This window comes from Miscanthus floridulus, chromosome 4 (assembly GCF_019320115.1).
Source record: "Miscanthus floridulus cultivar M001 chromosome 4, ASM1932011v1, whole genome shotgun sequence".
Lineage (NCBI taxonomy): Eukaryota > Viridiplantae > Streptophyta > Magnoliopsida > Poales > Poaceae > Miscanthus > Miscanthus floridulus.
In genome coordinates this window covers 75,984,817-76,011,069 of record NC_089583.1, presented here as the reverse complement: position 1 = coordinate 76,011,069, position 26,253 = coordinate 75,984,817, and the positions used below count along the sequence as shown (strand labels likewise).

At 45.1% G+C, this 26,253-nt stretch overlaps 1 protein-coding gene across 3 annotated transcripts; it reads left to right on the top strand.

Moving 5' to 3' along the window:
• Positions 1 to 8,759: 8,759 nt before the first annotated feature.
• Positions 8,760 to 25,043, top strand: LOC136551756 (NAD(P)H-quinone oxidoreductase subunit L, chloroplastic-like). Of its 3 annotated transcripts, none has more exons than XM_066543294.1 (5): positions 8,760 to 8,994; positions 9,141 to 9,230; positions 9,337 to 9,447; positions 9,558 to 9,652; positions 23,016 to 23,409. In XM_066543294.1, the coding sequence occupies exons 1-5, from the start codon at positions 8,821 to 8,823 to the stop codon at positions 23,332 to 23,334; spliced, it is 789 nt and encodes a 262-aa protein (XP_066399391.1). In that variant the 5' UTR covers positions 8,760 to 8,820; the 3' UTR covers positions 23,335 to 23,409. The 3 variants fall into 3 exon arrangements, with proteins under 3 accessions (XP_066399391.1, XP_066399393.1, XP_066399392.1); XM_066543295.1 differs by lacking the exon at positions 23,016 to 23,409 and adding an exon at positions 24,769 to 25,043 and having other exon boundaries at positions 8,767 to 8,994; XM_066543296.1 differs by lacking the exons at positions 9,558 to 9,652; positions 23,016 to 23,409 and adding an exon at positions 24,769 to 25,043 and having other exon boundaries at positions 8,761 to 8,994; positions 9,337 to 9,512.
• Positions 25,044 to 26,253: the final 1,210 nt, after the last annotated feature.

Below are 26,253 nucleotides of genomic sequence, written 5' to 3'. Positions count from 1 at the left end.
TTTGATCCATGTGATGAGCTCTCATTATTTTTAAGTTTCTTTGTAAACATTTTAATGAGAGAAGCATGTTGTTCTAATAATTCATCATGAGATGCAAGAAGTGTCTCATGATTCAATTTTAGCTCATCATGTGAAGATTTAAAAGCATCAAGTAATTTCTTATGTTCTTCACAAGAGTTCTTTAGAAATGAGTTTTCATTTTCTAATTTCAATGTTTTAGCCTTCTCATTTTTTAAAGACAGGGTCATTCTAGCAAGTCTACTAACAAGCTCATCATATGAATCAACATGATCAACCATATTATTATTTGATACCTTGGTGTCACCTTGTGACATGAAGCAATGTGGTGAAATAGGAGAGCTTGTAGTAGCAATGTCATCTGGGCATGATCCATCATCATAACCATCAAGTGTGCATGGGGTAGCATCATCATTTGCAACACTTGTGCCATCATCAATCTTGCCAAGTGAACTTGTAGTGGATTGATCATCATCATCACTTGACCATGAGGTGGAGCAATCTTCCACAATCATAGAGTTGTGGTTAAGCTCAACATCATCATGCGCCTTCTTCTTAGGCTCCTCCTTCTTGAACTTGCCATCATCACATGTGGAGGAATCACCGAAGGTGCGCTTGATGGACTCCCATATCTCACGAGCGGGTCCCGTGTAGTTTACTTGTTTCATCAAATCAAAACTCAATGCATCCATTAGAAAACAACAAGCATGTGCATCAAGATTATAGAGAACTCTTTGAGCATTGGTGAGATTTCTATGGTCCAATACATGAGTGAGACCACTAGTGACAATCCACCAAAACTTAGGTCCCTTTGTACGAAAATGATCAAGCATGTGATTTTTCCATTGTGCAAAGTTTGTGCCATCAAAAATGTGTGAGTCACACTCAACATCTAGCCTACTAGATGCCATCTCTTGGGTCAGTGTAGACCACAAATAAGAGACCTAGCTCTAATACCACTTGAAGGGTCGAGATGGCGACTAGAGGGGGGTGAATAGTCGTTACTAAAACTTAATCTCATCGACTAACCGAAACAAGTGTGGAATTAAAACTATCGGTCTAGCCAAGACTACACCCCTCTATCTATGATCTCTAGCACCTTGCAAAGATCCTAATTAAGCAACAAAGGTGCTGGGCTAACTAAAGCTCACCTAACTAATTCTAGAAGCAAGGTCGCACAAACCTATGCCACTAGTATTTCAAGCAATGAGGGAGCTCCTACACATGCTAGTAAGCAAAAGTACAAAGCCAACTAAGCTCACTAGCAATGCTCAATAACAAGGCAACCAATGCCAAATTAGAGAGCGCAAATACTTAGCTACACAACCTAAGCAAAGTGACTAACAAGGTTACACAAACCAAATTAGCCATGCAAGGGAGCTACTTCTATGCTACACAAGCAAGAAGGTAACTAGTGAGCTACATAAGCTAACTAATCACAAGAGCAACTACACAAGCACAATGTATATAAAAGTAATCATAAGCTTGTGTAAGGGGATTACAAACTAATAGGAAGAACAAGGTTGACATGGTGATTTTCTCCCAAGGTTCATGTGCTTGCCAACACGCTATGTCCCTGTTGTGTCGACCGCTCACTTGGTGGTTCGGTGGCTAATTAGCATCACCCGCCAAGCCCGCACGTCAGGCACCGCAAGAACCTACCCCGAAAGTGAGGGTAGCTCAATGACACGCTCAACTAGAGTTGCTCTTCATGGCTCCCACGGGGCAAGCACAATCCCCTCACAAAGCTCTTCTCCGGAGCACCGCACAAGCTTCTTGCGGGCTTCGACGGAGACCACCACCAAGCCATCTACGAGGTGGTAACCTCCAAGAGTAACAAGCACCACCAGCTTGCAACTCGATCACCTAGTGCCACTCAATGTAATCTCACAATACAACGCACTAGAATCACACTCACTCTCAATTGATTCGCACTCTTGCAAGCACAAGTGCACTCGCAATCGATTCGCACTCTTGCAAGCACAAGTGAGTTAGAGGGCATCCAAGCACTCCTACACAAGCCACATAGGCATGAGGGTGCTCAGCAAGCAGCCCAAGGTCGGCCACACACTCCTTTTATAGCCCCAAGCGCTAAAATAGAAGTTACCCCTTCACTGGGCAAAACGTGAAATGACCGGACGCCCAGGTCATAACGACCAGACGCTAGACCCCAGCGTCTGGTCACTTATAGAGAGGTTCCAGACACGTTTTTCAGTGATCGGACGTGTCCGGTCATCACTGATCGGACTCTCCTAGCATCTGATCACTTTTGGACATGCTAAAAATACAGATCGGAGGTTATGACCAGACTCGCGGGTGTTGACCGGACGTAGACCTTGAGCGTCTGGTTGTTTTTCGCGCTAGCGTCCGGTCATAGACCTTTCAGTGCTAAAACAGCTATAACTCTTAGCTCCGAACTCTGATTTTGATGATCTTGGACATTTTGGAAAGCTTACTCAGAGGGCTACACATACCACATGCATATTTAATCCAAATCACAATGGATCAAAATAGTATTCCAATCCAAGGACCATCCTATAGTTTAGAGTACATCGAAAAACCTTTTTCTCTTCTCTAAGTTGATTCACGACAACTCTAACTTCTTCTCCTTTGCAAATGTGCCAACACCATCAAGTGTGCACCACCATGTGTATGTGTGTTAGCTTTTCACAAACATTTTCCAAAGGATTAGTCACTCAACTTGCCACGCCACTTGATCCTAGCGATGATGCAAAGTTGGATCACTCGAGTGGCACTAGATGACCAATATGCAAACAAGTTTGCCCCTCTTGATAGTACGGTCATCTATCCTAAACCCGGTCATCAACTTCTCTATACACCTATGACCGGTGAAATGAAATGCCCTAGGTTATACCTTTACCTTGCGCATTCCATTCTATCTCCTCCAATGTCGATGCAACATATGCACCAACATGATCGACAATGATATGATCCACTTCATATCATCACGTGATCATATTGGTTCATCAATCTTGACTTCACTTGCTTTTCACTGTTGCCTTCATCCATCAGCGTCAAGTCTTGCTTAAGCTTCACCACGTGGTCCATCGCTCCAAAGCCTCCGACTTGCCCTTCACGCTTGCAATCGATCCATCAAGCCAAGTCTTGTCTTGATCTTCTCCACCTTGATCACATGACTCAATGTCATGTCTCATGTGCAATAAGCTCCTTCATCATCACATGTGTGAGCTTTGCAACATCTCCAAACCATTTTCACCTTCACGGCATATGTTGCTCACACACATGTACTTATGGACTAATCACATGTGTATCTCATATAAACATAATTAGTCTACCTAGGGTTGTCACTCAATTTCACACACTCGATACGGAGCATGGCATGGTAGTGGCAGAGAATCAGCCACGGGGTAGCGGCGGACTAGGACGCTACGGTTCCCCTGCGTGCTCTGCTTCTGAGGAGGGGACAATGTGAGAAATTGAATTAGAGAATGTTTCAGGGTTCTCTATGCAAAGTCAGTGACTCATAGGAACAGTAGCATACCAAATAGATAGAAGCATAGGGGCATTTTTGCAAAATCGCTAGGCCAGATTGGGAAGGGCGTGCGTGGGCTGTTTTGCTAGGCCACCGCCTACACCGCGCTAGGCCACGCTCGCTGTGTTGTGGGCCATGGCCTGTGGTCGCGCGCGTGCGCCTCGCCAGCGCGTTGGGCCATCCTACCGGTTACTACGTGCTTGGGCCGCTGCTTGTGCACCTAGGCCACCCACGCTGTTATCGTGGCTGCTGGGCCGCCTACGCTAAGCGTGGTCGCGCCCCCGCGTGGTTCGCAGTGGGCCGCTAGACCGTTGTGGTGGCCGCTGGCCCTTTAGCCTTCTAAAGCGATTGATAATTTAGTTTAGGAAATAAAATTATAAAATCATTTAGGAGTCCACAAATTATGAAACCAATTTTGTTAGGCTCCTAAAATCATAATCCAAGCGTAATTTGTTCATCTAGTTGGTACTATTTTTAGGGTTGCTCTAATTATTTTAAAATGCTTAATATTGTTAAAATATAAACTTGTAGGAATTTCTGTGATAAATCGGTGATAGTGTTGACTCTGAAAATTTTACAGTAAATTACTAATATTATTAGCTGCTCACTGTAATTTTTATAGCTCCAGAATAATTAGTTTGCTAGATCGATAATGATGCCCTATTTCGAATAGAGATTAAATCGATAGAATAAAATAAAAAAACCACTTGGGTTTATATAACTAAAATAATTGTTGGGCAATAACATGGATATATAGCCTAAGTATGGTCGTCGTTAGAACTAGCTCGTTAACTTAAGAGGCATAAATCATATTTTTACGAGTCACAATTACAGTCGATTAACTACGTCTTTGTATTGCATCGCATTGCATATCATATAGGTACGATGACGGATCAACAGATCAAGTGAAGGATGAGTGGAAATCTGAAGATGGTGTAATGGTGTTCTCTCTAGGAGGTGATGCAATGGGCTTTCTATTCAGATGATGGTGGATGATCTAAAGATGCAAATACTAACTTTTGGTTATATTTTATTCAGGCAAACCCCGGTGCATAACCCCTACTTTTCTGCACTTTAAATTATATTTGTGCATTAAGTTTTAAGGAGTTGAATGAAACTCACTTGCATATATATATATATATATATATATATATATATATATATATATATATATATATATATATATATATATATATATATATATCCTATGAGTCCCACTAGTATGATAGGATCATGTAGATTGCTATGCTATAGGACTCTGATAGAAGTCGAGTGATTGCCTGCCACTCGCGAGAGATAGGAAATATATTACTGTATTATTATCACTTGGAAAAATATAAACGGTGCAAAGGAAAAATGGTGACCGGACAGGGTATTGGTGGGTGTAAGAGGTTGTGTCCTACGGCCAACAGGACATAGCTTGGTTACACTGTGTTCCCTGTCTGTGTCGGTTAAAGACCGGCTATTGTATAAGACTCTAGGCAAGTCACAGACTTATTATCCCGAGCACATACTTGGGTATGGGCGCTTGGAAGACTTGTTAGTCTCTTGTCATGGGTTCTGGCTCTTTTCGGACCGACTGTCAGGGTGGTTTTTGGGTAGGAGGTCCTTGCACTACACTGAGTCTAGGACTCAGGGGCGGGGCTTAGAGTCCCAGTTTGGATGGGGACCTGGACCCCACGATAGGAGGGTAGCGGGTTGGTCCTGCTTGTGCCTAGGGTACAAACAGGGCATGTGTTTTTGGGGTACCTAGCTGGGGACATTGATTCGCGAATCACTGGTATTCCGGTACGACTTGTCTACGGTCTAGCACCGTAGTAAGAACTAGAATATGAAATATGGTAAAAGGAAATCTAATTGCTTACCACCTGCTTAAAAGTAGCACAGGTGCTTACATAGAATGGTTAGTTGATGAACTAATGCACTGCTAATAAAAATCGAATATAAGGACCCACTTTTAGTAATGCTCCTGCATATGCAATAAACTCATAAGCTAGATAGCCTTGCATATCCTTGGAGTATTTTCTTTCCTCCTGTCGAGTAAGTCTTGCTGAGTACAATTGAGTACTCAGGGTTTTATTTCCCCTGTTGCAGGTGATAGGTGGATGCTAGAGCTGACCCTTGTGTATGGATTCCTCCTGGTGGGCTTAGAGAGGATTCCTTTACGCTGCGATCATAATTTTTTATTTATAACTCTTACTAAATATTTTTATAAATAAAAGTTTTATAATATGTTGTCCTAGTCATTTACCAATGCTTCAACATGCCATTAATAGCTATTTATTTCCGCTATAATTCTGATCACATGTTTATATTCCGCTATCAAATTAAATTGTTCCTAACTCTGATAACATGATAATATTCTGCTATTATCCACAGTAAATAGTATACTATGATGTTGTATTAAAAGTGATGTAAGAATGATTTAAGAATGTTGTAAGCTTTATTCTCTCATTTGTGATCCTGATGTAAAAATATGGATTTTCTGATTCTCCCTTGGGGTGTGCTCGATGGGACCGTGTAATTTGGTGTTCTCCCTTGAGTGCTTAGTGTCTAATAAAAGACGAGCACTCCTAGGAGACATTAGATTAGGCGGTTCTACCACACTAGATCTATTGCGACCACCATAGCGGGCCGATCACCATCTACGACTTCATCCGCAGCGATAGGTGGCGGTTAGGGCTCTGGGATACACTAACGCGAGCTGCAACGGTAAGCAGTACTCCACGACGGCGGCACGGACGTTCCTACAAGCCTACATACTCCCGAAAGAGTAGAGATGGCGGAGAGGCATCAGCGGCTCACCAAAATTCATGCCTCGGTGGCGGTTGAGGCGGAGGGGTGCCGAGGTGGCCTGGCCATGTGCGCGCAGCGAGGTAGGCAGCGCTCTAGGCGTGGCACCATCGCGTCACCGCACCAATGGTGAGCACCCTGGCCCAAACCGTGCGAGCATCAGCTGTAGGGAGTCGAGATCAGCTCAGAGCCACGAGCAATTGAACTATTACCGCTGCAATCCTACCTTTCTTCCCCGTTCCCGGTCACAGCGGTGACATGGCCCGCGGCGAGCAGAACCTCGAATTTACGCAATGGAGGGCATCTAAGGTAACTGGCGCGGTCGGAATGGCTAGCTGGTTATGAGTCCTTGCTACAATGGCGCTAAATTGAGCTGGGATGCCACAGTCCGCGCATTATAATTTGGGAAGCGGCGCGGCTGCCAATGCCCGGACAGAGCCATTAAGGCGTGCCCACGTGCGGCCATGCGCACACAGCAGCGCGACGTCGTGATGCAGCAAGCTACGCGACGGCATCGAGCTTGGCTTGGTAGGTGGTTCAAGCGGTGAGACGGGCGCCACGTCGGTCCAACGGCTGAGCGGCCACGACTTGGCCCGTGCGTCGCTTGGCCAGCAGCGCCACTCGATAGCCACGCCACAGCAGCCTAGCAGCGCAGTCGGCCCACGGTGGCGGCTGAGCCCACCCCATCCTGACGCGCGGCTAGTAGCCCGCAAGGCCAACCACGGCTTCATGCCCAAGAAAGGGCCGGAACGGCAGTGCACACGGTGACCGCGGGCACAGGTTGCGCCACAACGAGTAGTGATGTGCACGGTTTTTAAAATGATACAAAAGCTGCTGATCAACTCAACTCGGGTTCAACCAGTTCCACTAACCTAAAGTCGGTACTAACACCTACCTGCCGAAACAAACCTCACGTCCAGAGAGCGACTAGAGAGTGAGATAGGGAGGTGCCAATATGAGTTCGTCACGCGGAACGGCGGTTCGTGAACCGGGCACCGAACCATAGTTCGCAGCACGTTCCAATGTAGTCCGGAGAATTTTTGCGCGAGCAACGCACCACCCAACACCACAACTACTTATACCAAGCCCTTGCACTCACCTTGGTGCGACCATGGATGTCAAAATATGAAGCCATCGCTTAAGCATTTTTGTTAAAATTTAAATAACAACATAGCATTGTCCATTATCATTTCAGACTTAACGAATTCGATGTTCGATTAGAACTAACCTTCCCCCAACACTTTTGGTAGAATTTTTAAACAGTCTAAGCCTCATCAATTTCAACTGGACAACACGTCATGACCTAGCTCATACTTCATGCTAACTGATAGAAACAAAACATCTAAGAATTATTTAACCCGTTTGTTCAATATAATTCGCCAAAGAATGATACTTTTAACATAAACTCAAGTATTAGTTAACAACGAAAATGACCCTCCTTAATTCCAAGTTTGATTTCTGGACTCTCAAAATACTAACTAATAGTATTTATTCTCCCAAAATGAATGCTACATTTCCACCTACTTCACTTACACTCTAAACTTTATTTAAGGGCTACATACAAGTGATATTTAATTTTTGTTTATAAAAATAGTTTTTCATGCCCAACAATTAAAGCTACGTATCATATTTTTCTTATTAGGATTTTCACTAACAGTTTTATGCACTAAATGAATTACTTAGGTTTTTATTTGATTCCTCTCAACTAGAAGATAAATCACAAAAGAGTTGTTCATCATTTCGTGAGAGTTTAAATCTTAAAAACCGAGGAACTTGTTTCGGTAATTTTTCTTAGGCCCAAATCTCGGTGCTTAGCGAGCTCATAACACCAGATGTGTTACATTTGATGACGACCTGGTTTAGCTGATCCTTGCTGAATATCTCGGCCTTCCTTTGATGAACTTAGACCTCGGGGTCTTTTCTTATTGAACCAAATTTTGGTGTCAACAAAAAGTACATTTCATACTCAATCTAATGACATTTATTACACAAGATAAATTTTAGTATATTTTTTAATATATTTAATCAAACTTTTAAAAATAACTTCTCGGAATACAAGACATGCATTTATTTTTGGACGGACCGAGTAGTTTCTGAACCTTGGTCAGGGAATACTCCGTACGTCGTCGTAGTCATACAGCGTCTCGTTTACTACTCGTAGCATGATGAAAGGGTGTTTTTTTTCTTCTTAGTTTTCTCTCTTTTTTTATTTTTTGCACGGGAGGTAAATCATCAGGTGTGGGAAAACCATACTATGCTGAATGGAATGGACAGCCCGCCTACTAAAGACTGACGAAACAGACGTATGACGCAGTAAAGTCAACTGGTTCCATCCATTGGATCCCTATCCAACGGTCGAGGTAGGCCAAATTCTTGAGTGCCACATAACCCCAAACCGTCGTCTATCCAGAATTCCAGATAAGGCGCGCCTGCCACGGCTGCCGTGCAAACCGTCCCGAAGGAAAAGCCTTCGCCTCCGCGTGGCCACCGCACCGATGGACACCGCCGCCGCCTCATGGCGCCTCCTCTCCCCGGCCTCCTCCTCCCCGCCTCCCTGCCCGCAGAAGCTACCCAAGCGGCAAGCGACCTTCGCGGCCTCGCCACTACAGCCGCAGCAGTCGGCCAGCTCCAGCGCCAAGTTCAGGCTCCTCTGCCTCCTCCATGACAAGGTCCATCCATAGCTAGCAATCCTGGTTTGGTTGCTACCTCTCACCCCCACCGATCTCGCCTACTGCAATTCCTGCCGTCCGCGGTGTCTGATCGTCCATGCTCTTGGTTTTGTTTCCTGTTTGCTTCTGGGACGACGAACGCGCAGTCAGCGGCGCCGACGATGTCGGTGCAGCAGAGCTCGTCGCAGCTGCAGAGGCTGGCGGCGGTGTTGCAGTGCGGCGCTGTCTGGGCAGCTGTACGTACAACGAGTCTCTCGCTCAATTCCACACGACCCTGCAGCTTGATTGGGTACCACGAGCATATCGAACGTGACATCGCAAATGCTGTATGCCTGCATTTAGGTTGAGGCGCCGGCGGCGCTGGCGACGGTGACCGGGGAGGAGGACCTCGACCTCCTAGGGATCCTGCCGCCGATCGCGGCGTTCGCCGTCTTCTACTTATTCGTCGCCCCTGTGCGTCAGCTACTCAGCTCTTGGTTTCCTCTCAAAGCGACTTCATTTGGACTGCATGCCCCTGAGTGAGTAACAAGTGTGCATGTCTCTCTCTGTGTGTGCGCGCGCAGCCGCTGCTCATGAACTGGATGAGGCTGAGGTGGTACAAGCGCGAATTCGTGGAGACGTACCTGCAGTTCATGTTCACCTACCTCTTCTTCCCAGGGTGAGTGTACTTGCTGCGGCGTCGTAAACGTAATCCGTTTAGGATCCGTACCTGGGAACAATCCATCTAGCGTGACACTTTTACAGTTTCAAATACTACTAGTAGTATATAAAACATAGGAACATGTTCCAATGTTACAGGATATGGCCAATGTCAGGATCAGTAGAAAGCAAACACCCTGGATCCAGCCACAGGCATCTAAAAAGTGTTGATTTTGGATTACTGCAGAATGGCATTAGCTATTCTAGTGCTACTAGTCCTGTAGATTGTAGATGCTCTGAATCCAAGTGATCTGTTGGATAGCCGCACAAGACAAGGCCAGGCTTCATCCTAAGCTGCCTCAGTTTTCATTGGTCTAGCTGAGTGAAGTTATTTTGCTTGCCTGGCCTGCTAATTAAGCTACATTCATGGCATCTTCCTGCAACATATTATAATTGAAGGACCGGAAATGACGACCAGAGCAGAGTGAACGGAATGGAAGCCAATAAAAATTCTTCGAAAGAACTTGGCATATGTCCCAAACTTCTCAAAATTTCCTTTCTTCTAGCAAAATCAAATCCCGATAGTCATAAGAAGGCTATAGGACTTGTAAAAGTGCCATGAAGCCCAAACGCTCAAGCGGAAGTCGATTTTCAGCCTGCATATCGCGGGAGTTCTGCACTTGAACGCGGAAGTTTTGCGTTCAAACATGGAAGTTCCGCGCTGATTGCTTTCAGCAGGCTAAACCAAGAAGGAAAAAAAGGCAAAACTTGATCAAACGACGTCTAAATGATCTAAAATTTTGTACACACACCTTCCTTAGGATGTTTTGAAGGTGTCCAAAAAAAGTTTCGCCTCCAAAAGATGAAAGCTTAGATAGCAGATTGAAAAATAAACTCTCAAATCGGGGTTTTCGTGATTTTCTTGAAATGGAAGAGATGGGGTGCTCATGGGAAATATATTTGAGGCAAAGCATAGGCATGTTCCCAAGACCTCATAGCACCAAGAAAGCACATGAGATCAGCCCAAAAACCTCAGCTTGAAGATCCTTAAGAATTTCACCAAAAAACAGAGAGAATTGGAGTTTTCGGGACTTGGAACCAAGAGCTGTGAAGCTGGGCGTCAAGATATGATTTCGATATGTTCCAATGGCCCCAAAGACTTAGAAAAACATGCCAAAAGATCGGCCAAATAAGCAGCACGAAAATCTCCCAAAAATAACCAGGAAAATCATCAATAAGAAGAAAATAGGAGGGGGAGAGGTGTTAGTTGATCTCCACCAATAGGCCCAACGGCCTATTGGGCCCTTAGATCTATGCCCTGATCGGGGGGCGCCCAATCCTAATATGGTTGGTGGGCCCCTGTCGTACAACACTATAAAGAGAGGTGGGGATTAGGGCTCTAACTACGAGGTTGACCGAAGCTGCCGTGACCCACCAACAGCTAAACCAAACCCGTTCTAAAGAGAGTACTGCCAGCGACGGGAAGACCTACTGACTTCACCGCTACCAACCTCATCGTCGCCTCTGCATCGCCACTGGGCCTCGCCACCACTATGCTGGACTCCACTGCGCCGAGCTGCCACGACACCAGCATCTAAGCCGCTGCGGCGCCATGGACCGAATGATGACCTAGGGCGAGGTACATCAATAGTTTTCCCATCTAAGTAAGATGCTTACCCCTGATCTACGCTTCAGAGGCACTGTGTTATACAACAATGGTACTAGAGATAGGTTAATAGTGTGAAGATCTAGTATGGGGTAGAGAATTGAAAAAAATCAAAGAAAGAACAAGGGTTCGATCCATTTCGGATCAAAACCCTAACCCTAACCGAGTAAAAGAAAATAGAAAAGAGACCGGGAGGGTGGCGAGCGTCACTGACTACCGGTCACCACCGCCACCGCGCGGGGAAAGGTGCCGCACCACCGTCTTCGCCGGCGTGCAGCAAGAAAAGAACAGAGCTTGTTCAGATCTGAGAAGATAAGAGAAAGGGGTCTCGGCACTCCAAGCCGAACCCTAACCCACGAAGCACTCGCTGGGGAAGATGAATAGTGACTCCAGTGAGTCAAACCGTAACCTAATCGGGAAAGAAATTGAGATACAGAGAGTTCAACGGAACCCTAACCCGTTGGTGAAGAAGAACAGTAATCCCTAAACCTAACCCTAACTGTGTGAAGGAAAGAACAAAAGAGAGGGATTTGGCCTAGAAGAGAATCAAAGCCGAACCCTAAACCCATGAAGACCCTCTGGGGAAGAAGAACAGTGGGTCGGATTCTGAACCCTAACCCTAGATCTAAACCATAATCCCCAACACCGGTTCGGATAAGAGAAGTAGAATCCAAATCCAAATGAAGAAGGGGATGGGGAAGAAGAGGAAAGGGTCCTACCTCGCCGTGCGCCGGGCTGACCCTTCGTCGGCACGGGAGAAGAAGGCTGAGCCAGGGGAGCTATTTCGCCCGGGCTCGGCCAAGGGGGCGCCATGGCCAGGCCGCTTGACGACGGGGCGCTCACCCGCTGCGGAGTGCGCACGCCGCGAGGGGGCCAGCGATGGCGCCATGGCTACCCGCTCCACCGCTTCGCTCACTCGATGCGCCGCGCGGCTGAGAGAGAAAGGCAGAGCGTGAAAAATGAGGTTCTAGGGTTTGGGGAGGCAGGCCGGGCGGGGGTGGAGTTTTTGTTCACCCTATCGGCACGCTTGACCATCCGATCAGAACGGACGGGCGATGATGACAGGGCCGGCTTACGGCTCAGGCGGAGCGGTGTGGGGCACACACGTGTGGGCCGAATACCCGGCCCAGGCCTAGGTTGTGGCCTGGGCGCGGGGACCGCGCGGCGCGCGTGGCTGCTGGGCCAGAGTTTTCACACTGGGCCACGCTGCGCAACCGGGCCGTGCACTGTTGCTGCTGGGCCGGTATTGTAGCTGCAGGCTGGGCCATAATGAACAGTAAATAAAGTCCCGAGTTTATTTAATTTTCAGAAGCAGATTTCGATGAATTTTGTCTAGTTTAATATCTCTGTTAAAATTTGAACCAACGGGATAATTTTTTAGAGAATATTTGAGAAAAGTTTAATGTTTCTAAAAAATAGATAATGAATTTTTTTCATGTTTCCGCTGCTAAAGAAATTGTTTATTCTCCAGTTATTTTGAACCAACATGATATTTAATTGGAGAAAAAAAGAGATTTTGTCATGATTATGATGTTGTCATTTTCTGACCAACGTTGTTAATAACAACATCATAATTTTAATGATTTTATGCATTAATTCTATTTCTACCCAATGGTGATGTAGAATTAGTGTATAAAAACAGTTGTATGTTTTAATTTTGACTAATGTTGGAATCAAGGTATGCAATTTTTGTTGTTATTTATGTTCTCACTCTATATGAATTGTGTTGCCAAGCGGATACAACTTGATTTTTTGTATCAAAGAGATCCCCACTCTCAAAGGTGATAACTACATGGAGTGGAAGAAAAAGATTGACCTGGCCTTCATCTTGGCTGAGGTGGACTGGGTAGTCACCTCACCGTGTCCCACTAAACCTGTGGCACCGGTGAGGGAGACAAACGAGGTTGATGCCGCTTGGGCAACTAAAGAGAGGGATTTTGAATCCCAAAAGATGTTCTATGACCTTAAGCATAGGAAGTGGGTCACTGCCAACAAGAAATATTTGGCTGTGATAAAGAACACGATTGAGCCTGCAATTGTGAGCTCAATCCCAGAGTGTGACACGGTCACCGAGTACCTTGATATAATAAAGAGTTAGTTCACTGGCTCTTCAAAGACATATGCTACCCAGCTGATAAAGCAGCTGGTGACAAAGAGTTACTCTGAAAATGGTGGCATAAGAGAGCTCACGATGCACCGTCAAAATTATGGCACTATCGTTTAGGCCATATTTCGAGGGGGAGAATAGAAAGACTAGTTAAGAATGATATTCTTCCTCCATTAGAGTTCTCAGATTTAGAACAATGCAGAGAATGCATAAACGAAAAGTATATAAAGAAAATTAAGAAAGATGCCAAATGAAGCGCAGGAATTTTATAGATTATTCACACAGACATCTGTGGTCCGTTTCTTATAAAGAGTGTGGATGGTTATGATTCGTTCATAACATTCACAGAAGATTACCCCCATTATAGCTACATTTATCCAATCAAAGAAAGAACAAAAGCATTAGATAAATTTAAGATATTTAAAGCAGAAGTTGAAAACCAACACAATTTAAAGATTAAGATAGTTAGGTCCGACCGTGGGGGGAGTACTACGGTCAGCATACCCCATATGGCCAAGTTCCTAGACCTATTATAAGGTTCTTATAGGTGAATGGCATAGTAGCCCAGTATTCTATACCGGGCGAACCTCAGTAGAATGGAGTAGTTGAAAGACGCAATCGTACCCTGATGGACATGGTGCGTAGTATGATAAGTTACTCCACCTCACCGTTGAGCTAGTGGATGGAGACGTTAAAAACCGCCATTCATATTCTCAATAGAGTACCAAGTAAGTCGGTGCCCAAAACATCGTATGAGTTGTGGATAGGAATAGTACTCTCACTAAACCACTTACATGTGTGGGGGAGTCCTGCTGAGGCTAAAGTATTTAACCCAAACATTGGGAAACTAGATCCCAAAACAGCAAGTTACCATTTCATTGGCTACCCAGAAAAGTCAAAAGGTTTTCGTTTCTACTATCTAGATAGACATACAAAGTTTGTGGAAACAAGACATGTTGTCTTCCTAGAAGATAAAATGATGAGGGGGAGCATGGTAGCTCAAGATATTGACCTTGAAGAGAAGCGGGTGTATGCGCCCACTCTGATGATTCATGAGTCATTTTTCTCACTACCTGCTGTCGCTGCACCGATAGTGCAAGATATTGTGGTGCCAGCACCTGTTGTTATTCCACCTGTGGCAACAATGAATGACGATGAGGAACCTATTTGTCGGTGCAGAAAGTGACCAACTAGTAAATATTTATAGTTTTGTTGTACGTTGTGATCGGAGGTGGCCTAGCACTCAATGACACAGGATTTATACTGGTTCAGGCAACGTGCCCTATGTCCAGTTGGGGTCGGTCGGTGACTTTATTCCTGAGCCTAGGTGCTCGAAGTCTGTAGTGGGGTTACAAATGAGAAGGAGAAAGGGGGGTATACAAGAGGTTCGGTTGGCTCCGACCGGAAGGGTTGTGGTCGGAACTTGGTGGTCCTGTGGTTGTAAGGTGTTGATGTCGATCTAGTGAGTCTGAGCTTTATGAAGTTGATCTCCCCTCATTGGAGGGAGCGCATCCCCTTTTATAGATGAAGGGGATGGCTTTATAGGTGAGAGGGAGAGAGTACGAATATTTCTAAGCCTTGCTGCCTACGGTGATAAAAATTGGATAATGGTTGATGCCCCCAATACTGTTGATGTCATTGTAGGATGTCGGCGTCGTGATACGAAGCACTCCGCTTGTTGAATGGCGGTGGTCTCCACCAGTACCCAGAGGTTCCAGTGGATCGCCTATTCATGAGGGTCGTTTGGCTCAGACAGGCTGCGCAGGAGCATTACCCCGCGGTGGCAATGTTCTGACTGGCCCGAGCGAACTGTGGGGGGTCGGTCCCCCAAACCGGGGCATTGCGCTGGGGCTAACGGGCGCGACCCCAAGTGCCGCTCGCCGGCCTATGCGCACGGGGCGCGGTGTGGTGCATCGAGCGCGTTGGTGCAGTTGGTGGCTGATGCGGCCACTATCATCGTAGATCCTCCCCGTGCTCACATGTGAGCTCGGGGGTCTCCGCATGAGGGCCTGGCAGGGCATGTGTCTAGAAGGACTCCGTTACCCCTAGCGGCTGTTTTGGGGTGTCTGCCATAGTGTATTCCCAGGACCGACGGTGGCTAGGCACCACGTCGCCGATGCTAGAGCCGTCACTCCTGACGTCGTCATCCATGATGTTGAGGAAATAGGTGGGAGCATAGCTCGCCATCCCCACAAACTCAAACGTGAGAGGGTGCGGCACCAGCACCTTTTGGAGTCCCTGGGCGTATGCGTCCACGGAAGACGTGAGGCCATAGGGGAACCAGCAATATGGCGGCTACGACGGGGACAACGGTAACCCACCGGGTATTTGGCAGAAGATAGAGCGTACTAAGTAAATAACAGCATGTATATTACTCATAGTGGGGTTTGGGCAAAGAGTTTGCTGGGAATGAAGAGCAGATGCCGCGCCATTGAAGTCGCGCGTCCCAGAGTCGATGGAGGACGTCCCTCCAACGGGTGCCGGGTCGCGAGCCTCCTCGCGGAGGTGGAGTACGCCGAGCCGGTCGGCGACGAAGTCCAGGCTCCCAAAGCAGAAGGCCTGGGCTGGCTCAAAGATGGGTGGAACCTGCATCCCGACGGGCAAGAGTGCGGGGAACTCTAGCGAGCCAAAATGAATTGTATTGCCCGAGCCCGCCATGGCGGGGGTGGCAGAAAAATAGGCCATCCGATGACCAAAACGTGTTGAACGTACAGCGTCTTCCCCACGGATAGCGCCAACTGTCGGTGGAGAAAGTGGCCAACTAGTAAATATTTGTAGTTTTGCTGTACGTTGTGATCGGAGGTGACCTAGCACTCAATAACATAGGATTTATATTGGTTCAGACAATGTGCCCTACGTCCAGTCGGGGTCGGTCAGTGACTTTATTCCTGAGCCCAGGTGCTCAAAGTCTGTAGTGGGGTTACAAACGAGAAGGAGAAAGGAGGGGGTATACAATAGGTTCGGTTGGCTCTGACCAGAAGGGTTGCGGTCAGAACTTGGTGGTCCTGCGGTTGTAAGGTGTTGATGTCGATCTAGTAAGTTTGAGCTTCATGAAGTTGATCTCCCCTCATTGGAGGGAGCGTATCCCCTTTTATAGATGAAGGGGATGGCTTTATAGGTAAGAGGGAGAGAGTACAGATATTTCTAAGCCTTGCTGCCTACGGTGATAAAAACTGGATAATGGTTGACGCCCCCCAATACTGTCGATGTCGTTGTAGGATGTCAGATGTGCATGGGGGGTCAAGCTATCTTCTTCAGGAAGGATGGACGCCGGTACCTACAAATACTTCTTGATGCCTAGTGGCATGTGAGGAGCCACGCTATGTTCACCCGGTATGGCAAATCCTAGAGACCATACTACGACCGATGTCCAAAGACACACGGGGGGCTTACCATATGGGAGTTTCTAGCGGCCCCTACAATACTTTGTGTCAGGGTGGCTGCAGAGCACTATTTCATGTAGGGTATGGTCCCTGGTACAGTGGTTTTGACTTGTGTGCCATGCCTTGCCTTTCTCCATACGTCTTCTAGTTCCTTCCGAACGGGGAGCCCCCGGTCGAATGGCTCCAGTCGGCTCTTGGTGCGTCGGTCGAAGAAGAGCAGTGAGTAGGCTTCCCACAAGCCACTGGCTGCGGGGTCAGAGTCATGGGGTCGGAGTAGGAAGCAGCGTTTTGAGCCAAGCCTTCCGATTGGAGAGACTGCTTGGAGACGGCTGGTGCCCGAAGCGAGTGCTCCGGTCAGAGAGGTGGGCCAAAGAAGTTGATGAGCGGATGCCTGTTCTTAAGGGTAGACCTTCCGGTCAACGACCAGACTACCCTTCCGGCCCACTATGTTTTTAGCTTTTTGGGCCGGCCCATGAAATATATGTTGTTTTCTTAGGCCGAGCCCGGGCGTGGAAGCCGGTCCTCGAGGGACCCCGAGTTTATGAACCCAACCCCGTGGGGGGGAGTACTACGGTCAACATACCCCATATGGCTAAGTTCCTAGACCTATTGCAAGGTTCTTACAGGTGAATGGCATAGTAGCCCAGTATTCTATACCGGGTAAACCTCAATAGAATGGAGTAGTTGAAAGACACAATCGTACCCTGATGGACATGGTACGCAGTATGATAAGTTACTCCACCTCACCGTTGAGCCAGCGGATGGAGGCGTTAAAAACCGCCATTCATATTCTCAATAGAGTACCAAGTAAGTCGGTGCCCAAAACACCGTATGAGTTGTGGACAGGAATAGTACCCTCACTAAACCACTTACGTGTGTGGGGGAGTCCTGCTGAGGCTAAAGTATTTAACCCAAACATTGGGAAACTAGATCCTAAAATAGTAAGTTACCATTTCATTGGCTACATAGAAAAGTCAAAAGGTTTTTGTTTCTACTGTCTAGACAGACATACAAAGTTTGTGGAAACAAGACACGCTGTCTTCCTAGTAGATAAAATGATGAGGGGGAGCATGGTAGCTCGAGAAATTGACCTTGAAGAGAAGCAGGTGTATGCGCCCACTTCGATGATTCATGAGTCATTTTTCTCACTACCTGCTGTCGCTGCACCGACAGTGCAAGATATTATGGTGCCAGCACCTATCGTTATTCCGCCTGTGGCAACAAAGAATGATGATGAGGAACCTATTCTTCAGGATCCTGTAGAACCTATTGCCACACATGAGGGGGAGCAACAACAGCCTCAAACAGAAGATGTGCCAAGTGTGGAGGCCCCTAGCAGGTCTTAAAGAGTTAGTAAATCAGCTATTCCTGCTGACTATGAAGTACACAACACTGAGGAATTTCAAATGAAGGATGATCCCACCTCATTTGAAGAAGCCATGAGAAGTGATCATTCATCAAAGTGGCTTGAGGCCATAGAAGATGAAATAAAATCTATGAATGCCAATAAAGTTTGGGACTTAGAAATAATTCCTAAAGGAGTCAAAACAGTAGGCTGTAAATAGGTCTACAAAACAAAACTTGACTCTCAAGGGAATATAGAGAGACATAAAGCGTGACTTGTGGCAAAAGACATTACGCAAAGAGAAGGGATTGATTACAATGAGATCTTTTCTCCAGTCTCATGTAAGGATTCCTTTAGAATCATAATGGCATTAGTGGCACATTATAATTTAGAATTACATCAGATGGATGTAAAGACGACATTTCTCAACGGGGACTTGGAGGGAAATGTTTACATGGCACAACCAAAAGGTTTTGTCATGGAAGAAAAAGAACGATTGGGATGCCACCTAAAGAAATCCATTTATGAATTAAAACAAGCTTTAAGACAATGGTACTTGAAATTTGATCAGACAATAAGGAATTTTGGGTTTTAAAGAGAATGTTGACGACAATTGTGTCTATGCAAAGTTTAAGAATGGGAAGTTTATCTTCCTTGTCCTGTATGTGGACGATATCTTACTTGCTAGTAGTGATGTCAGTCTACTACTAGAGACAAAGAAGTTTTTGTCCTCAAAATTTAATATGAAAGATCTTGGTGAAGCTTCGTTCATTCTAGGAATCGAGATTCACCGAGATAGAAGTAAAGGGGTATTAGAACTGTCATAAAAGGCATACATAGAAGAGATCTTAAAGAAATTCAGTATGCACAAATGTAGTCCCTCACCTGCTCGTATAGTCAAGGGCGACAGATATGGGGATTTTCAATGCCCCAGGAATCAATATGAGATCGATCAAATGAAAACGGTCCCATATGCTTCAGCTGTCGGAAGCTTGCAATATGCTCAAGTATGTACGCGCCCTGACTTGGCCTTTATTACCGGGTAAGTTGGCAGATTCTAGAGCAATCCTGGAACAGAACACTGAAAATTAGTAAAGAAAGTCTTGCATTATTTGCAAGGAACGAAAAGCCTCATGATGACGTATAGAAGATCTTATTCACTCCATATAGTGGGATATTCAGATTCTGATTATGCAGGAGATGATAGAAAATCCACGTCTAGATATGTATTCACTCTCGCAGGGGGAGCTATTTCATGGAAAAGCTCAAAGCAAACCATTACTACATCGTCCACAATGTATGTCGAGTTTGTAGAGTGTTATGAGGCAACGGGGCAGGTGAACTAGCTAAAGAAGTTCATACCCAGTTTGAAGGTGGTTGACAACATCTATAGACCACTTAAGTTATAGTGCGATAATAATCCGCAGTACAGTATGCTCACAATAATAAGTCAAGTGGTGCTGCCAAACACATTGACATAAAGTATTATGTTGTGAAAGATAAAGTCTGGGATCATGTCATAAGTCTTGAGTATATAAGTACCAAAAAGATGCTCGTAGATATGTTTACAAAAGGCTTATCACCCAACGTGTTCAGAGAACATGTAGCTAGCATGGGTTTAAGGGAAAGCCTATAATTCCTGGACAAAAGAAGGCCCAAAGTTAAGTATCTATTTCAGAACAGAGTGGTGTGTTGTAGCTGTTAAATCTATCGGCAATTGACCGTGACGATGAAACATACTCTATGCGCTAATCTGTAATGGAATGAACAAAAGTAAATGATATGAAATTGAAAGATGGTAGTGAGATCAAGGGGGAGAATGTTAGTTCATCTCCACCATTAGGCCCAACGGTCTATTGGGCCCTTGGATCTGCGCCCTGATCGGGGGCGCTCAACCCTAATATGGTTGGTGGGCCCCTGTCGCACAGCACTATAAAGAGAGGTGGGGATCAGGGCTCTAACTACGAGGTTGAACGGAGCCGCCGTGACCCACCAACAGCTAAACCTAACCCAATCTAAAGAGAGTGCTGCCAGCGACGGGAAGACCTACTGACTTCGCCGCCACCAACCTCACCGTCGCCTCTGCATCGCCACTAGGCCTCGCCACCACTACGCTGGACTCCACTGCGCCGAGCTGCCACGACACTGTCGTCCAAGCCGCTGCGGCGCCATGGACCGAATGATGACCTAGGGTGAGGTACATCAACAGTTTCCCCATCTAAGTAAGATGCTTACCCCTGATCTACGCTTCAGAGGCACTGTGTTTTCCAACAAGAGGAAACTCAGGATTTTTGCTAACAACTTGATTATATAGCCATGAAATCTTCTTTACAAGATTAAGTCAGCCTTCTCCTTTCATCCTCCCTGTAGACATAGAAAACTAGAGCAAGAGGTGCTCACCCTATCTACTTCTAATCTCCTCTAAACAAGATGCACGTGGCTAGCCTATGAAACATAAACGTCTTGGGCAGCCACCGGGGCAGCCACAACCCTTCTTTATAGGGTTGTTACATAATTCCAAGAGTATCCCTAGGTTTAGGCTGAATTACTTAGCCACTGGGGGTAAAATGGTCCATTTGGTTTCCAAGCATCGGATGGACATGTACCCTTTATGAAGTCGCTTCGTCTCGACACAAGCTCTCCGATGACGCCACCTGCCGCGCCGAGATCCCTCCGTGGGTTTTAAGGCCCAAATCCAGCAAACCTGGCACCCACGGTTGAGTTTCAAAACATCAAATCCACGTGGAGTCATATAGCCACTGAGCGCCTTCTCAGACGGTGTTGATAGAACAGACACCCCGCCGGATCGAGCCACAGGCCTCTGAAACTGTTGATTTTGGGTTGCTACGGAATGGCATTATTAGCTACTACTACTCTAGTAGTAGGAGTTCTGTAGAGTGTAGAGGATCGGAATCCAAGCCCTTGTTTAGTTCCCCAAACTCTCAACTTTGACACTATATAAAAAGAAGATTTCCCGTCACATCAAACTTGCAGTACATGTATGGAGTACTAAATGTAGATGAAATCAAAAACTAATTGTACAGTTTGGTTGAACTTTGCGAGACGAATCTTTTAAGCCTAATTAGTCAATGTTTGGATAATAATCCACAAATATAAACGAAATTGCTACAGTATTTGCCGTCACATCAAATATTGTGCGAATGCCGAATCCGGCTGAAACTAAACGCGCCCCAAGTGAAGTTATTTTGTCCAAGCTTCCTCCCAACCTGGCTCAGTTTTCATTGGTCTAGCACTCTAGCAGAGTGAAGTTATTTTGTCCTAATTTTTTTTACAGGTCGGCCATTTTTTAAGAAAATTTACGTTTAGCTCTCTGAAAGACGTAAACTCATCTTTGGATCCTGCATGTCGGTGCCAGGACTTATGGCGCCGATGTAACACGTCTCGGCGCCACAGATCTTGGCTCCGAGGTGCCTAGCCTTGTAGAGCAGGGCATCCTAGGTGGCGTTGAAGTGGCCGGTACCTCGACGCCAGAATACATGGCTCCGAGCTCGGCGCCACAGATCTTGGCGCTGACCCCGGAGCCGTCAGATGATGTGCTGGGACGGAGGTGATGAGACGTGCAAGCGGTAGCTAGCCCACGCACCACACACCGCTCTCCTTTCCTCCCCTCTGACACAGACGACAGGTGCCTGCTAGTCTGCCACCATGCGCGAGCTCGATGCATGCTGCTTTTGCCCCTACAGATGGAGAGTTGTAGCATCAAATCATCTAGCCCCTACTTGTCCCAAATTATCTCGTGCTTTAGGTTTTCGTGCCACAAATTTAACAAAATACATGCAATATTTGTATCTCCAAATAAATTTATTAAAAACTAGATTAAAAGATTTTTCCAACTATACCAATTATGTACCATAAATATTAATATTTTTTAATATATATTTTGTCAAAATTATTTCTCAAAAAGCAAAAACGATAGATATTTTGAGACGGAGGGAGTACCTGTTCATGGATATTCATTCCGCATCTAGCCCCTACTCATGTACGTATATGTATATTTATTTCTTTAGTAAGAGAATGTTACATTTCATTGAACCATATTTTACTACTTCAGTTTAGGTGTAAGCTCTGTATTTAACTGGTGTAAATTTTTTATATTTTTGAATTTGTTCCAATTTGCTTGTTATAGAACTAATCTGGTTTTTTCTATAATTTTTTTAATTTGTATGTTTTATTTGATATTTTTGAATTTCTTCCAATTTGCCATTCATAGAACTAATACGTTAAATTTGTATGTTTTATTTGTTTTCTATCTAGATTTCTTTCAATTTGCATTCCATAGAATAAAATCTGATATGTGATAATTTGTAGTTATATGTTCTCTTTAATTTGGTTCGTTAGATGCTGAGTGTGTGGCTATGGAAATCTAGTGTGACTTGGTCTTAACACTGATATGGAAATCTAGTGTGACCTGGTTCGATAGATGCTGAGTGTGTGGCTATGGAAATCTGATATGTGATAATTTTGTGGGCAACCTGTGATAACCCACGTAATTAAGCATAGTAATCCATCAATCTCTCTCATGGGCTAGAATATTAAAGGACACTGATCAATAAAAAAATACCTTTTTCTGTTATAATAAATCTACCGAATTATTGATCTATATGTATTTTCTTTTCCATATCCATATTTTCATTCCTTTGCATAGTGCCTCCTTGCTCATCTTCAGCGCTTCCATATATTTATGGTACATAATTGGTATCGTTGAAAAAAAATATTTGAATCTAGTTTTTGAATAAATTTATTTGGAGATACAAATATTGCACGTATTTTGTTAAATTTGTGGCACAAAAACCTAAAGCGCGAGATAATTTGGTACGAGTAGGGACTATATGATTTGATGCTACAGCTCTCCACCTGCAGGGGCAAAAGCAGCATACACCGAGCGCACACATGGTGGCGGACTGGCAGGCACCTGTCGTCTGTGTCAGAGGGGAGGAGAGGAGAGCGGTGTGTGGTGTGTGGGCCTGCTACCGCTCGCACGTCTCATCACCTCCGTCCCAGCACATCATCTGACGGCTCCGAGGTCGGCGCCAAGATCTATGGCACCGAGCTCGGAGTCATGTATTCTGGTGCCGAGGTACCGGCCACGTCAATTCCACCTAGGATGCCCTGCTGTGTACGGCCAGGCATCTCGGAGCCAAGATCTGTGGCGCCGAGACATGTTACCTCGGCGCCATAAGTCCAGACGCCGACCCCTAGGGTCCACAGATGAGTTTACGTCTCCTAGGGGGCCAAACGTAAATTTTCTTAAAAAGGGTCAAATTGTAAAAAAAAAATTGGGTTATTTTGCTTGCCTGGCCAGCTAATTAAGCTCAAAATTCATGTCATCTTCGTGCAACCTATTATAACTGAGAGAATTATTTATTTAGCATTGAAACAAATCACTCTTCCGTATAAATAGACATGTTTTTTTAATAAGGAAAGCATAAATATCATAAATACACTTGTAAATAAAAACATGGTATTTTGATAATTGAAGAGTGCAAATAATAATCAATAAATTACAGCACCGGCAAGCGAGGCCGCCCTGCCCCGGCACACCGATGAACTCGGTGATGTCCATGCTGCACGCGCTCGCCAAAAGGCTCACGAACCTAGAGATCAAAATGGCGCGCGCGTCCACCTTCACGGCGCCCATGCCAGCATCATCGATGCCGTCAACACCAGCTCGCCGTTGGCACCTAGCACTGTCGCGTGCAGCTAGTTGGCACTCTGCGACAGGTTGTTGCTGCGCATGGCCTGACAAAAATGGCCTCGCTCTCGACGTCCACCACGGCAGCCACCTTGCTGAGTACAAGTAACCCAATGAGGGGATAAAGAAGGCAACTAATCCTAGAATTACATGCCTGCAAAAGATAGAAACAAAGCTTAATTCTAGGTTGTTACCGAAACAGCCTGAGCTTATACGCAGCACCTGGACGTTGCCTTGGATAGCGCTGTACGCCTAGACGGGTGGGGACGTTGAGTGCAGTCCGGTGGCCAGAGCTCTCGCCCAGCGCGCACGTGCTCCCGAAGCACACGGACGACAGCAGCGAGCGAAGAGACCGCGGCGCGTGGGAGACCGCACTCGGACGGTGGCGCCTCCGTAACGGGTAGTTTGCGGACGACTCCGGCAATGCGGTCGCGTTCGTGTCCGAGGTGACCGGGGCGGCGAGCCTGTTCCTATCACGGCCGCGGCCGGGGTCCAAATCCGAGCACGCCGAGCCTCCCCCGGCCGGGGAGGGCAGCAGAACAGCTGCCTGCGACCAAATAACAAAGAGGGGCATTTTGGTACTTCTAAAAAAACTGACATGGTCGAGGAGTCAACTAACAGATGGATGGCTGGAATGGACGGCAGTACCATTTACATAAGGAAATTTTAAGTTGGTACTAGATAAGGAAGTTCAAAATTTTCAGTGCCTTATACAAAAGAATGATTTGTTTTTGTACCAAATAGATAATTATCTCGTTATAATTCATGAGCTGTATACTACTAAACTGAATTTGGTGTGGCATTATTATAATTCATGACCTACATACTACTAACTGAATTTGGTTTGGTATTTCCTCAAAAGGGAAAACAAAAAATTGATTTCAGTTTCATTTTGCAAGTATCATACCTGTGTGTTTGCAGGTTGATGTTGTGGGCGCCATTCGTCAACTTCAGGAAGTTCCCGAGGGATCCGACCATGAAGTACCCTTGGTCCAAGCCAAAGGAGGGCACGCCGCTGTTCAAAGACAGATACCCGCCTATAGACTCCTATAAGCCTTGATATTTGTACTCGGCTGGCTCGTCGTCACGGGCACGCAGCAAAAGATTTCTTTACCTGAATCTGTGTAAAAACAATACAGTATCACAGTCTAATAATACCCGTGCTAGTACATGGGAAAGGTACTCTGGAGACTCAACTCTCGAGTCATCGTATTTACCGCAATATCTCACGCATAGAAAGGGGAAGAACCATGCGTGTTTTTTTCCTTGTACAGGTACGCGAAGGCGTCAAAGCATATTTTGTGCTTGACAAAAGATTACACCTAATGGTGATTGGGCATATTTATAGTTATAGACTTTAGATGTGTACCACCTGATTGTAACCTGACGCTCTTGATCTGCGGGCTACAGTAATCTAATCAAACAGATCACATGTGCTTAAATAGAATATTGGAAGAAAGGTTACAATCACTAGGATCTTATCTTAATATTACAAATTGAAACCTCCGATAGAGCATCCACGTTAATTCTCAGCTTATCACAAAAAAATAGAAATATTTGGTATTTCATTAATAGATTTTAATCATCATCGTCAATAATAATCATTGAATTTAATATGATTTCTTAAAAATTACCCACCTTTGTATTATAAAAAATCCATAAAACAAGCCCCTAATTTTGCACCTAAAATTACCCTCCTAAGTTTGCGTCCAAATTATTCATATTTATCTTTATGAAAGATAATGCATATAAATTACCCACCTTCACTATTTGTGAAAGATAAATCAAAGTAATGCATTTTTCTTTTAAATTACCCATATTTGTCATTATGAAAGATAATATAAAGTAATTCTTTAATTTGTGTGTAAGTTATCCACATATAAAGTTACACATAATAAACTAAAATAGCCCTTAAATAAATGTCTAAATATCAAATAAGCTGTTATGAAAAAAAACAAAAAGTTAAGTTATATATTTTCTCAACTACATAATTCTACCACTCTCAAATTAAAAGTAAGCATAAAAGTCATGTGCCAAATCAATTGTGAGGATGAGTTTGCATCACAAATAAAAGGTATTTGTGTGAACAAGTTACCACCTTTTCCCATACATATTGTGTCAAACCATTAGACACAATTATGATTTATTAGTGCGAACAAGCATCAACACGACAAACTCATGTGATGGCGAAACTTTTGTCACTAATATATAGTCTCTAGTGACCATTAAATTTGTCACTTTTACAATGGTAATTGTGACAATTATGTAACACCCTCGGTGTTACATTGTACTGTTTTTGCTAAAACCCTACATGAGCATCATACTTGTGCATAAATGTGTGTAATATAGAGGATAAATCAATGTACGAAACTTGAAATGTTCATCTGAAACAAGAAATAAATGTTA

Excerpts from the sequence above, each read along its gene's own strand:
- LOC136551756 (XM_066543294.1), top strand. The coding sequence starts at position 8,821 with ATGGACACCGCCGCCGCCTCATGGCGCCTCCTCTCCCCGGCCTCCTCC. Across the intron at positions 8,995-9,140 it reads TCTGCCTCCTCCATGACAAG|TCAGCGGCGCCGACGATGTC; the intron begins GTCCATCCATAG and ends ACGAACGCGCAG. Across the intron at positions 9,448-9,557 it reads TCTACTTATTCGTCGCCCCT|CCGCTGCTCATGAACTGGAT; the intron begins GTGCGTCAGCTA and ends GTGCGCGCGCAG.